At 47.8% G+C, this 13,133-nt stretch overlaps 1 protein-coding gene across 1 annotated transcript; it reads right to left on the reverse strand.

Moving 5' to 3' along the window:
* Nucleotides 1-1,256: 1,256 nt before the first annotated feature.
* Nucleotides 1,257-12,687, reverse strand: PEX11B (peroxisomal biogenesis factor 11 beta). Its single transcript, XM_056853222.1, has 4 exons — nucleotides 12,610-12,687; nucleotides 5,577-5,692; nucleotides 3,413-3,614; nucleotides 1,257-1,634 (listed from the first exon to the last, which is right to left on the reverse strand). The coding sequence occupies exons 1-4, from the start codon at nucleotides 12,663-12,665 to the stop codon at nucleotides 1,265-1,267; spliced, it is 744 nt and encodes a 247-aa protein (XP_056709200.1). The 5' UTR covers nucleotides 12,666-12,687; the 3' UTR covers nucleotides 1,257-1,264.
* Between the last annotated feature and the right edge of the window lie 446 nt (nucleotides 12,688-13,133).

Consider the following 13,133-nt stretch of genomic DNA (forward strand, 5'->3'; position numbering starts at 1 on the left):
GACACTGAAACAGGGTCAGCTTATCACTGGAAAGTGAGAAGTTTCCCCTGGCAAAATTCTCCCATCTGACAGGAGCCGTCTTTAGAGACGGAGCTGGACAAACCAAAGCAAGGAGGGCTAAACCTCTCCTAAAACGAGATCCACCCCCCATCTCAAGATTTTGGAGTGTGAAATCGCATTTGGTGTGGAAATCACATGGTGCAGAAAAAACCAGCACCCCCTGGCTCAGAACTTAAGGGAGGGGAGAACCAAAGTAAGCCATCAAACCATTGCAAAGTTATCAGAGGTGGGGGGGGGGGAGGAGGGAATAGTTACATTTAGCCCCAGACATTTGGCTCACTGACAAGGCTGCAAAGGTTCTGTAGATGAAAAGGAAAAAACTGGTATGCGGGTGGGTGGTGGGGAAATCCTTACAATCAAGAGTGAAAGGGGAAGGAAAGAACGGAGAGACAGAGGAAGATGAAGGCATAGGCAAGAATCTCCAGGCATTTTGTGGGACGCTGAGGAGTCGATCAGCCTAGCTCGCTATGCATCTATTCTTGGGTTCAACTGAGGCCCCACCTCCACGGCAGCTCCCCATCACAGTCTCTGATACAGCAAGCAGAGGACAGAGAACACAGGGCCTAGGCCCGCTTTATCCTCCCTGTGTGGTTGCCGGGGCAACAAGGGATGCAGGCAGGCCCGCTATCCACTGAGGCTCGACCCTGAGCCTCTGGTTACATCCGCCTTTTCTTCTAGCTGGACCCGGAGAGTAGGGACAAGGCCTCTCGTTCCACCCGCCACCTCCCCTGATCTGGCTGCCCAGGAACGAGGGATACATTCCCACAAGGTGGGTGTGAGGCCGACCCATAAGCCCCAAGCTTGGTTTAAAAAAGACAGATGAAGAGTTGGGGGGGGAACCGAATTTGGGACAAGGGCTACTGTGGAGTAAAGAAGGGACGTTCTGGAGCCAGAGAAAGGGGAAAAGAGATACACAGAGGACAGAATGTGGGTAAAAGATGATCTACATAGGTGGGCTTGTGGTATGGCATTCCAAGAAGGCTGGCGATGAAGTTGTGGTCCGCCACTTAAAGAGTGTGAAAGAGCATCCGGGAGAAGAAGAGGTCCAAGATCTGCCACGTCCTGAGGAACTGGACCCACCACGATAGCCACGGGCTGGATAAGGCCATCAGCTCACCAGCGCACCAAGCTGCTGAAGCAGAACGTCGCACAGGATGTTGCTGTCTCCGTGGAAGCCGGCTGGGTCCTTACCTCCCACACCTTTTCAAGGTTTCAGCTTCAGCCACGGGTGGACAATGGTGAAGATGGAGAGGACCGATGACGTCAGGCCGCAGAGCCCCACGAAACCCGGGCCAGTCTTGTACAGGCCCAGCCTGTCCAGAGGGATGAAAACGTCACAGGCGTTTTTCACCACGTCCAAGAGAAGAGGCGGGTTGCTCCTCAACACCTGCGCGAGGAGGCGGAGCTGCAGCCTCAGTCTCAGCGCCACTTGCTGGAGCTTGCCGTCCTCCCCGGGGGTGCGGCTGTTGTCCCCGCCCCCCCTTTGGCACTTCCCGTTCCCCTCACGCTCCATCAGCAGACGGATTTCATAGGCATCCCGGCTCAGGTTCATTATCAGTGCAAAGAGGTAATACCTGAAACATGTGAAGGAAGAGAGCCCTTAAATCAGTGGTGGGGAAGGCCTGTCAACAGCAGTCAACTATGGATGCCAAGTGGAACCTCCACATTCAAAGGCAGTCTACCTCCAAGTACCAACTGCTAGAGGCAAACAACAGGGGAGGGCTGTTAGTTTCCAGCCTTGCTTTTAGACTTTCCAAAGGGATCCAGCTGGCTACTGCTGGAAACCAAATGCTGGATTGGGCAGGCCCCTCTGGTCTTAAAAGTCTTGGGAGCTGTCAAACCACAATCCAGGTTCTTTGCTACACCACACTTGGTTTACATGCTGTATCTCTCTCTCAAATGTTTTTTTCCAAAATAGTCAAAAGTAGTTGAACTGAAATATTTAATTGGGGGGGAGGGGAGGAGAGACACCCCCACCAAGTGCACTTAAGGTGACTTAAATATTTTGTATGTGAGATTTCATACACAGAAATTGTAATACTTAATAGTTGTTTCTCACTAAAAAAACACAGATTTTTAAGCATTCAAAGCCTTTCACGTGCTATCTTGTAATCTCCACACTAACCCTGCAAGGTAGATTAGTGTTATCTCCATGATGGAGATAGGGGACTTAGGCAGAACGGCTTGTCAATCTCTTGAGATTCTGGGAGAGGCAAAATTCCAACCAAGAACGTCCTCATTTGTGGTTCAGTCTCACAGTAGCAAAAAAAACATTTCCAGACAGTCTTCCACCTCCCCTACCACTGTCTTTTAGCCCAGGTTTTTTTCTCTATGGCCACTCAAAAGGAACAAGCAGCCTATGACTCCTCCAACCTGTCAATGTTCCTTCAGATACTTGAGTGTGAATGGCTGAGAGCCCTTAATTAGCATCTTGGAAACACCCACAACTGCACGTGCTTATGGACTCGGGAACATTTTGGCTTCCTTGCTCCTCTTTGCTGCCCTGCCCTGTTTAAACCTGCCAGTTCTCCATCATCATGAGCCCAATATTTCCATTTTGATCCCTGGATTCCAAAGGAGCAACCAAATGGTACGGGAGACAGGGCTGTGGCTTTCAAGGAACCCTTCTGATCGGTTGGACGTGGAACCCCTGTGGGTTAAAGGATCCTGGGGCATGTCTGAGGATGGGTGGCTCAGACAGCACTGAGTTGTGGGTAAGCCTATTGGGCCTCGGCATTGCCTCAATCAATCTATGTACCTTGAACATATTCAGATGTTTGCTTGAGGCTGTGTGTGTTTCTGGAGGAAGATTAGTAAGCAGCAGCCAAGCAGTGTTTCGGGAAAGCTTTTCTACCGCTATTCAACTTGTCATGAGGAACTCCAGACAAGTTTCTGAAGAAACTCAGGATTGCCCCCAGACGTATAATGAACAGCACTGAGAGATGCTACTGGGGAACATACTCTGGGAGGATATTATTTTCAAAACAGAACAATTAGCAAGAAATGGAAATGAGACATCTCTCTTTTTCCTTGCAGAGAAAGACAAAGGAGGGGCCACGGCTCAGTGGAGCAGCACCTAGTTCTCATGCAGAAGGAGCACAGGTTCAATCCCTGTGTGTAGTCTCCCGGCTTAGGGCAGCTGGACTATCAGCATTGCACATCTATCTCTTCCGTCCTCAACAATTACAGCAATAACTTTAAAAATCTGAGTCTACATAGGATTAGCCTCATCGTATTTCAAGCACAGAATTTGCAACTTTCGGCAACACAGGACACATCTCCACCCCCTGCTGTACTGGCAAGGACTGAGGTGACAGCATAAGGCAGGTATGGGGAAGTGGGTTGACCTCACCTGAACGATCTCTGGCTCCATTTCTCCTGGTCCATATGTGGGACGAGGCCTGATTTCCCAGCCCATAGGATATTGTCACAGGCGAAGTACATGGCTCTGTTCAGGTGGCTCACGGTGATGCAGAACCGAAGGACCATGTCCGACAGGTGAATGGCCCGTTTGGCTGCTTCCAGGGCGTCGGCAGAATTCCCTAGCCGGAACACTGAAACAGACCCAACAAATACTGAAAAATGCACCCTGTATCAACGAGGCCTCCACCAGTCATTTAAGCAAAGTGACAGCAGTTCAGGGCCAACGGATTTTCTGCCTAAGGATGGATAAGGACAAAGCTACCTGAAGAGGGGCCCCAGGGAGGCCATGGGGACCAGGGTCCTTCAAAGAGCAAGGACCTGGGGTTTGGGGTTAGCTTTGCCACTAAAGGAGAGCCACTGTGGTGTAGTGGTTAAGAGCGTTGGACTCTAATCTGGAGAACTGGGTTTGCTTCCCCTCTCCTCCATTTGAACGGCGGAGGCTAATCTGGTGAACTGGGTTGGTTTCTCCACTCCTCCACATGAAGCCAGCTGGGTGACCTTGGGCTAGTCACAGCTCTCTTAGAGCTCTCTCAGCCCCACCTACCTCACAGGGTGTCTGTTGTGGGGAGGGGAAGGTGATAGTAAGCTGGTTTGAATCTCCCTTAAGTGGAAGAGAAAGTCGGCATATAAAAGCCAATTCTTCTTCTAAAGGCTATGAAATGGCTGGCGAAGTGCCACGGCTAAAGGACCTGAGCCACAAATCAGGAACGCCCCGGTTTGAATCACGTTTCTGACACAGGTTCACCATGTGGCATAAGTCATTCTGTGTTTCAGCCTTAGTTTCACCCAGATCCAGACAGAGACCGTGGGTTGGATCCTAGCAATCAGCTTAAGGGAAAGTCCTCTTCCTCTGGAAGACAGCTTCTTGTACTTGGAGGAAGGCTTTTTACTTAGCAGAGCAGAGTGGTGGGATCCAGCCCAATGTTATTGAATGGTTGAACACGCTATATAAATGCTAAGCATGTATTGCACTGCTAGTACCCCACCTCCCCAATGTTGGGCTAGTAACTAAGACCTCATAGAGCCCCGTGGCACAGTGGTAAGCTGCAGTACTGAAGTCCAAGCTCTGCTCACGACCTCAGTCCAATCCCGACGGAAGTCCGTTTCAGGTAGCTGGCTCAAGGTAGACTCAGCCTTCCATCCTTCCAAGTTCGGTAGAAGGAGTACCCAGCTTGCTGGGGGTAAAGTGTAGATGACTGGGGAAGGCACTGGCAAACTACCCCATAAACATAGCCTGCCTAGGAAACGTCGGGATGTGATGTCGCCCCATGGGTCAGGAATGAGTCGGTGCTTGCACAGGGGACCTTTACCTAACTAAGACCTCAAAATGTTGCTGCAGGTTCATGCATATAAGCACCTCTGTTTAAAACATACAGTACCGAGTCTTGCATGGAGGGGTGGGGTGGACTGCAGTAACAAGATATACTAATGATTCCACCTGTGCACCTTTGTGGCATACAGGTGGCCTGGGGGAAAAGAGAAAAGAACCCAAATACCATTAAAAGAAATTTCGTCCCTGCCTAGTCACCTGGGAAAGATTTTAGCTCACTGCAGCTAATCACAAGCCGGGGCTAGCGGGCAGGTTGCTGAACTCAGACACAGGCTGCAGGAGTTCAGACACCACTTCACAGCCAGGGTCTCCCCGGAAAGCTTTGGCTCTCTCCCTGAGCCTCAGCCCACCTGCAAATTGAGAGCGACAGCAACCAGCATCACAGGGCTGTTCTTCGTTTCAGAGGGTGGCTGTGTTGGTCTGCAGTAGGACAGCTAGATTCAAGTCCCTAGAGAACAAATTTTTTTGGGGTATGAGCTTTTGAGAGTCAAAGCTTCACGTCCAACGAAGGGAACTTTGTCTCTCAAAAGATCACACACCCCAATATCCTGTTGCTCTCTCAGCTGCAATAGGGCTGTTCTTGCAAAGAAACACATAAAATAAAAAACATACAGTGCTTTGCTAAGCAAAAGGGCCAGTGAGCCCCTGATAATAGCACAAGGGGTGCCCCTCCCTCAAAAAGCATCCTACTGGGAACCAAGCCTGTGGATCTTGCACTCTAAGCCTTCCCTGCCCACACCCAGTCGATGGCCCCGGCACTCACATTTGCGTCCCAAGCTCATGTGAGCCTCTAACTGCTTGATCCTAGCAAGAAAATCAGGGCTGGCCCCATTCTTCTGCAGTGTGTAGCCAAGCAGAGTGCAGGCGTACTGAGCAGCCCTGGGAATGAAAGAGCAATACACCATACACACAGAAAGAAAGAAAAAACAATGTTAGGATGGTAAAGTTGTTCAGCAGGGCCTCGCCAAATCGGCCTGATTCCCACCCACCCCCAACCTCAGTAGCACAAACAAACCGGAAACTTTTTCCAGCCTCAAAAAGCTGCAGTCCAGCTTTATGCTGGGTAATGTGTGGGTAAGAATATAACATTGCTATGTGCAGCTCAATCATAAACCTCCCTATTGCCAACTCTTGGTCCACCATCACCATCTTGTGATAATAATTTCTCTCTAGGAGAGAAAGGAGAGTGTAGGAGTGAAGTTTAGGGCACCATTTTATATTGTATTATGTTTTTATGGATTTATGTTTTTAGTTATTTTTATGTTTTTAGTTATGTTTATATCTTTAGTTATGTTTATGTTTTTATGTTATGCTTTAACCTTGTATCTATATGTATATTTATTGATTATTGTATGTTGTTAGCCGCCTGGAGCCTGGCTTTACTGGGAAAGGGCAGGGTATAAATCAAATCAAAAAATAAAATAAAAACCAAAAGGGAAACTGCAACCAAGAAATCAGAAGAAGATAGATCATGGGAAGGACAGCCATGAAGGAGCTGGGAAAAGATCCTTAAGCGTAAGGATGTATCGCTGGCAACCACCAAGATCAAGATAATTTAAACCATAGTATTCCTCATGATTATGTATGAGTGTGAAAGCTGAACAATGACGAAAGCTGACAGAAAGTTGACTCATCTGAAATGTAGTGTTGGAGGAGAGTGTTACGGATACCGTGGATTGCCAAAAAGACAAACAAGTGGGCTCAAGATCAAATCAAGCCAGAACTGTCCCTAGAAGCTAAAATGACTAAACTGAGGTTATCATACTTTGGTCAAATTCTGAGAAGACAAGACTCACTGGAGAAGACCACAGTGCTAGGAAAAGTTGAAGGCAGTAGGAAAAGAGGAGCACCCACCATGAGATGAATTGACTCAATAAAGGAATCCATGGCCCTCAGTTTGCAAGACCTGAGTGAGGCTGCTAATAGTAGCATGTTTTGGAGCTCATTAATTCATAGGGTTGCCATAAATTGGATGAGACTTGAGGGCACTTAGCACGTACACATGCAGCTCGCATAGGAGTAACTTTGATTTAGCGTACGCTCTAGAGACAGGAGTAATTTGTAGCTCCAGGCATCTATAAATGTGTTTCTAAACCATACAAAGTTAGGCATTACTAGCAGCGTGGACTTGTACTAGCAATGGAGTTGTAAGCAGGCAGGCCACGCAACTGGCCATTTACTGAAAAGCAGCAGAGCAAAAGGGATAGACGTTATGAACAAAATTTACCCTCTTTTCATCCCAATTCTAGACAGATTTAAACCAATGCTGCCCAAATATGTGATAGCTGAGGTAACACTCCCTCCCCAACTAACACTGGAGTCACATTTTCCTCTTATACACATTTATCTTTAGAGGCAGCATAAAAATTACACAGGTATGAAACTATGCCCCAGTTTCAGTTCTCCCAACTGTTTCTCACATGGACACATGAAGCTGCCTTCTACTGAATCAGACCCTTGGTCCATCAAAGTCAGTATCGTCTACTCAGACCGGCAGTGGCTCGCTAGGGTCTCAGGTAGAGGTCTTTCACATCACCTACTTGCCTAGTCCCTTTAACTAGAGATGCCGGGGACTGAACCTGGGACCTTCTGCATGCCAAGCAGATGCTCTACCACTGAGCCACAGCCCCTAATGCGATTAAGACTGACAACAGGTGGAGATTGTTAGCATTTTCTGCAGTCAGCCTGTCTCTCTGGCATGGAGCTGTCACTCTACCAGCATTCAGAAAACATGGTAAAACTCCTCTATTTCAGAAGACATTTGAGGGAGGCTACGGCATCTGCGTTAAGTGTTTGTCAGACTCCAGTGCACTGATCTTTCTCTGTAATGCTACTAATGGATTGTGCACAGATCTGTTTGCCTTCAGTCTTGTTAGCTGCTTTGAAGCCCTCTTACAGGAAGAAAGGTGGGACACAACTATTTTAATAAATAAACATCAACCCTCAGTGAAAAGTCCCCTTTTGCATTTCTACATGAGTCACTGGACTGGGCACACCTCCTGGCTGGAAGGGAGGCAGCATCAGCCTCCTCTGAGGGCTGGGGATTTTGACGCCTCTCTCAGCTGAGAGCAACCGAAAGCCCCAACCCTCAGCAGAAGCAGACAGGGTGCAGGATTGCTTATCCTAAGTACAGCTGACTAGAAGGAGGTGCTGAAAACAGTCATCCATGAAGACATGCAACAGGCTGTCTCCTCAGCAGGTGGTACCTTTAAAGCAGGGGAGCCTTTAAACGTTCAATCAGATTTACTTCTTGCAGCATGTTATCAGGTTCTCAAATGGAATGTAGTTTGGGAGTTGCCTACTTGAGTTGCAGCTGAGCTATCAAAAAGAACCTATTACTTCAGCACATGTAGCAAGCTGTCTCTCTGGTCTAGCTGCCTATTCCAAAAGGCAGTGGCTTTTGACGTGCAAAGTGTGTCTGTTCTAAAAAGAGCCAGAAAAAAATAATGCATGCACATATTAACCTCCAGGATGTGTTAGAGGAACCCCCCCCCAAAAAAAGCACTGGGGGGAGGGAGAAATCGTGTGCTTTTCAACATAAGAACATAGGCCCATCAAGTCCAGCAGTTTGTTCACACAGTGGCCAACCAGGTGCCTCTAGGAAGCCCACAAACCTGACGACTGCAGCAGCATTATCCTGCCACAGCAGCACCTAATATAATAGGAATGCTCCTCTGATCCTGTAAGGAGAAGGACTGAGCTTAAAATGTAGTCAAATACAGACATGCTTTGAGCAACCTGGATGTTGTGAATGTTGTGTATGAACAGCTACAATTTGGGGTGAGGATGTGGTGGGGAGAAGCACATCTGGAATGAAATGCATGTGATACTTAAGCGAGAGGCTTCTATCCTAGGATCATGCCCACTCACAGAAACTGGGAGTACATTGGCAAAGTGTCAATTAAGAACTGGCAATAGAATGTTCCGTATCTTGAGCTCATGATCTACCCTATTCGGAAAGATCCAACCAGGTTAACACAACATTCAAAGTATGTGGCAAATAAACGCCCCACTTCCTTATTCCCCATCTGCAAACTGTCAGCAAAGCAGAAAAGTCTTGGATGTATTCTCAAGCTCTAGAAAACCTCTGGGAATGAGGGAAAGGAGTTAAATTAATGTAGAGCAGTTCCACAGAACGCTTCTCACTGTAACCCTGATGCCTGAACTTTGAGCACAGATGTTGTCTAACAGGGAGCTCTTGGTCAACCTCCAGGTGCTCCAGGAGATGAAAGAAAGATACCAGAGTTAGGTTACTCTCATGGGTTACTACTAAAACTATATTAGGGTGTTGTTAGTTTCTGAGATGCCACAAGATTCTTAGTTGCTTAGGCTGCAGCCAACCAACACTGCCACCTCTCTAGATTACTACTATATCACAACAGAAACAAAAAAATACCGACACCGCTGCCTCTTTTTACACAAAAAAGATGTTGCATTCCAGTTTGCTGTTGATTTCATGCTCTTGTTTGGTCTTCCCAGAGGAATCTGGTTGACCAATATGGGAAGAAGGCCAAATGGACCTTGGACCGAACCAGCAAGGCTCTTCTTGGCAAATGGACTGCCCAGTTTGTGAAATAGCTTGGCCATCTGGAGAAACTAAAAACTCCTCAAGAAAGCCTTATGACATGCAACCTGTATAAATACCCTTCCACTGTCAAGAATGTAAGATCTGGTGCATAAAGCAAAGTATTTTCCATACAGGAGTGAAGAAAAGTGTACTGGCATCGTGCTTATTATTCCAGAGCTGCATATTAGAAGTAACTATTGCAGGTAATCAGAAATAATTATTCCAGAACTGCACATCTGGCTTGGATCTTTTCTCCCAGCATTCATGGGATCATCCTTAACCAAAGAAACACAGGCAAGGTGATTGGCTGACATGAGAAGAACAATGTACTATTGAGTTGCAACCAACTCATGGTGCCTGCAACTACGTGGTGTTGAAGGCAAGTGATGAGTAGAGGTGGTTTTGCTATTGACTTCCTCCATGTAGCAACCCCAGTCTTTCTCAGTGGTCTCCCACACAAGTACTGACTGTGGCCGAGTGTACTTAGCTCCCAAGGCCTGACAAGCTCAGGCAGTCCAAACTGGGCTATTCAGGCTACTGTGACACGAGAAAGAGAATGTCCAAACCTTTGGTTCTTCTTCACAGCAACTTTTACTTCTCTTATCTAGCCTTCCTTTAGCATTCACAACTCCCTAAAGTTATTCATTTATACCCAGCTTTTCTCCCCAGAGGGGACCCAAAGCAACTCATAATATCCATCCAACTGATTCTAGCCACACTACAACCACCACATCACACAGAATCATAGAGGTGGAAAGGGCCATATAGGCCATCTAGTCCAACCCCCTACTCAATGCAGGATAAGCCTAAAACAGGGATCCCCAACATGGTGCCCACTGATGCATGGTGCCCACCAATACCTTTTCTGGTGCTCGCCAAGTGTTTTTTGAAAGTGGGCATGACCAGGTGGGGAAGGGGGTGTGTGGGGGAAGGAGACATGGTCCCGAAATGGGATGGGGGGGTCACCCCCCCAGGAAAGACGGGTGGTGGCTGGGATGGGCAGCGCAGAGATACTGAGAACAATGGAGGGCGCAGAGGTCTGTCCCCCACTCTTGAGAATAGAGGCAGGGGGTAGATCGGAGGGTCCCTTCACAGTCACCTGCGGATGTGCCTCCCCCCCACTTGCCCCCCCCCCGGTTCCCAGCCCAATCAGGAAAGAAACTTGGGAGAGGCTGTAGCTCAGTGGTAGAGCATCTGCTTGGCATGCAAAAGGTCCCAGATTCAATCCCCGGCATCTCCAGTTAAAGGGACTAGGCAAGTAGGTGATGTGAAAGACCTCTGCCTGAGACGCTGGAGAGCCGCTGCTGGTCTGAGTAGACAATACTGACTTTGATGGACTGAGGGTCTGATTCAGTGTAAGGCTGCTTCATGTGTACTGCTGAGAAGGGTTTCAGATTAGTATTGGGGATCTGCAGATTAAGATAACATTGTTTCAGCACTAGTTGCCACCATAGTGGCTAAGAGCAACAGACTCTAACCTGGAAAACCAGGTTTGATTCTCACTCCTCCATTTGAAGCCTGCTCGGTGACCTTGGGCTAGTCACAGTTTCTGGTAGGGAAGGCGATTGTAAGCTGCTTTGAGACCCCTTAAGGTACAGAAAAGCGGGGTATAAAAACCAACTTTTCTGTTCTCTCCCTCTCCTCTTTCCCAGTGCATTTTAAAGAATTATTCTTCTTGTTCCCTGCATTTGAGCTTCCTTTGTGAGTGTGGGTCTCTGCCTCCAGCAGTGGTTATTCTACGGTTGGCTCCACCTCCCACAGCAGCCATTTTGTGGTTGCACCTACCACCCTGTGTCAGAATTCTTAAGGTGCCCACAAACTCAAAAAGGATGGGGACTCCTGGCCTAAAGCACCCCTGGCAAGTGTTCGTCCAGCTGCTGCCTGAAGACTGCCAGCAAGGGGGAAGCTCACTGCCTCCCTAGACAGCCGATCACATGAAATGGAATCTCCAGGAAAAAAACTGCTGCTACCATCTTTTAAACTACACTTTTGAACCTTCTTGATATGACACAAGCTCCTTTTGGGTTAAAGTTCCTTTTTATCTCTCTGCTTGGTACTTGGCACGTACCAAAACAAAACATGACTTCAAGGGCACCTACCTTCAAAACTAGCAAAATGTATTCCAGCACAAGCTTTTGCGCATCAGAACTCACCTCATCAGATACACAGGATGTTCATGTCCAGCAATTGTGGATGTGTGCTGCTATGCATCTGACGAAGGACTCCCTGACGCGTGAATGCTTACACTGGAATAAATTCAATTTGCCTCTAAAGGTAGTACTGGGCTCCAGCTTTCTTTCTTCTATCGCTAAGCCCTCACCTGCCACCCTGCGGGGAACCAAATTCTTTTGGCCCCAGACACCCTCAAGGAACCAGCAGTCAAACCAGCAGTCCTGGCAAAGCTCACCCTCAACCTTAAACAGCCAGAATTTGACAGGAGCTTTTGAACTTCACCTGGCGGGGGTTAAGAAAGCCGGAAGAATACCAATTTGACTCTTATATGGGAAAGGGGGGGGGTAGAGGAAAAATTATATCAACTTAATTTTCTACTTGGGGGTATATAAAGCTTTTAAAGATCTACTCCATTCTTTATGACAGAAGTGAGTGCCCGGAGAGAATTATGCTAATGAGTTTTGTTAGGTCTGTTTTTATTTTTTAAATGATTTTCTTTTCTCTTTATGATTATTATATGATTATTGCTTAGCGAAATGTAGTAAATAAGGGGAAAGCATAACATCAAAATAATGATTTATAAGGATTAGAAAATATTAACACAAAGGAGATACTAGATATCTGAAGGGAGGGAGGGAGTCGGTGGGGAAGTCAACTATAGTTAATTATATCTAATATGGAAGACATGCACCTAATAATTATTTTATTGATCCAAAGATTGGTATATGTAGGATGTATTGTCAAATGATATATATAGTAATTATTGAAAAATAATATATATAACAATATAATATAATGAATTATATATAACAATATAAATATAATGAATTATATATAACAATATAAATATAATGAATTATATATATATATATATATATATATATATACACACACACACACACACACATATACACACACACACACACACACACATATATATATATATAAAAGAACCTCGCCTGGAGGAACAATCGACAGGAGCGGAGGTAAGAAGCACCGAGACCCCCCGTTCGGGACCACCTGCTCCCAACCCCCCTCTCCCGGTCTGAGACCGTACCTGAATACCCGCTCCTTAGCTTGGCTTTGGGCACTGAATCGCACCCAGGAATCCATCGCTCCAGCCACTCTCCACTCGGCCCAGCACCTCCCTCCCGCCCGGGGGTGGAGTGGGGACGGAGAGCTCCTGCAGGCTTCTTCTCCGACCCGCGGGGACTTCAGCCTTCCTCGACGGGCCTCCTGGTGCAGCTCTGCTCAGGGGACGCTGGGCCTCCTGGTGCAGCTCCGCGAGGAGGCCGCCTTCTCCGTTGAGTCCGCCGCCGGGCCTTCAACACCCTGGCGCAGCTCCGCCGTGGGGGGATGGGGGGCGAGAGACTCCGCGGCACCACCCCCGCACGGGGACCCTCGCGCTCTAGGCCGCCCCCGAGCGCCGCCAGCCGGACGCCGCTCTAGGGCAAGGGTCGCTCATCCCCCGCGCCCAGGACTGCAAAAGCCACCGCCGCTTCCGGAAGCAACACGGCAGCGCTCGTGGGACAAACTTAATCAAAGGGCGCGCTCATTGGTTCGCGCCAAGGGGCTGAGCCG

This window comes from Euleptes europaea, chromosome 7 (assembly GCF_029931775.1).
Source record: "Euleptes europaea isolate rEulEur1 chromosome 7, rEulEur1.hap1, whole genome shotgun sequence".
Classification (NCBI taxonomy): domain Eukaryota; kingdom Metazoa; phylum Chordata; class Lepidosauria; order Squamata; family Sphaerodactylidae; genus Euleptes; species Euleptes europaea.

Excerpts from the sequence above, each read along its gene's own strand:
- PEX11B (XM_056853222.1), bottom strand. The coding sequence starts at position 12,665 with ATGGATTCCTGGGTGCGATTCAGTGCCCAAAGCCAAGCTAAGGAGCGG. Across the intron at positions 5,693-12,609 it reads GCTAAGGAGCGGGTATTCAG|GGCTGCTCAGTACGCCTGCA; the intron begins GTACGGTCTCAG and ends TTTCATTCCCAG. Across the intron at positions 1,635-3,412 it reads TGGAGCCAGAGATCGTTCAG|GTATTACCTCTTTGCACTGA; the intron begins GTGAGGTCAACC and ends CACATGTTTCAG.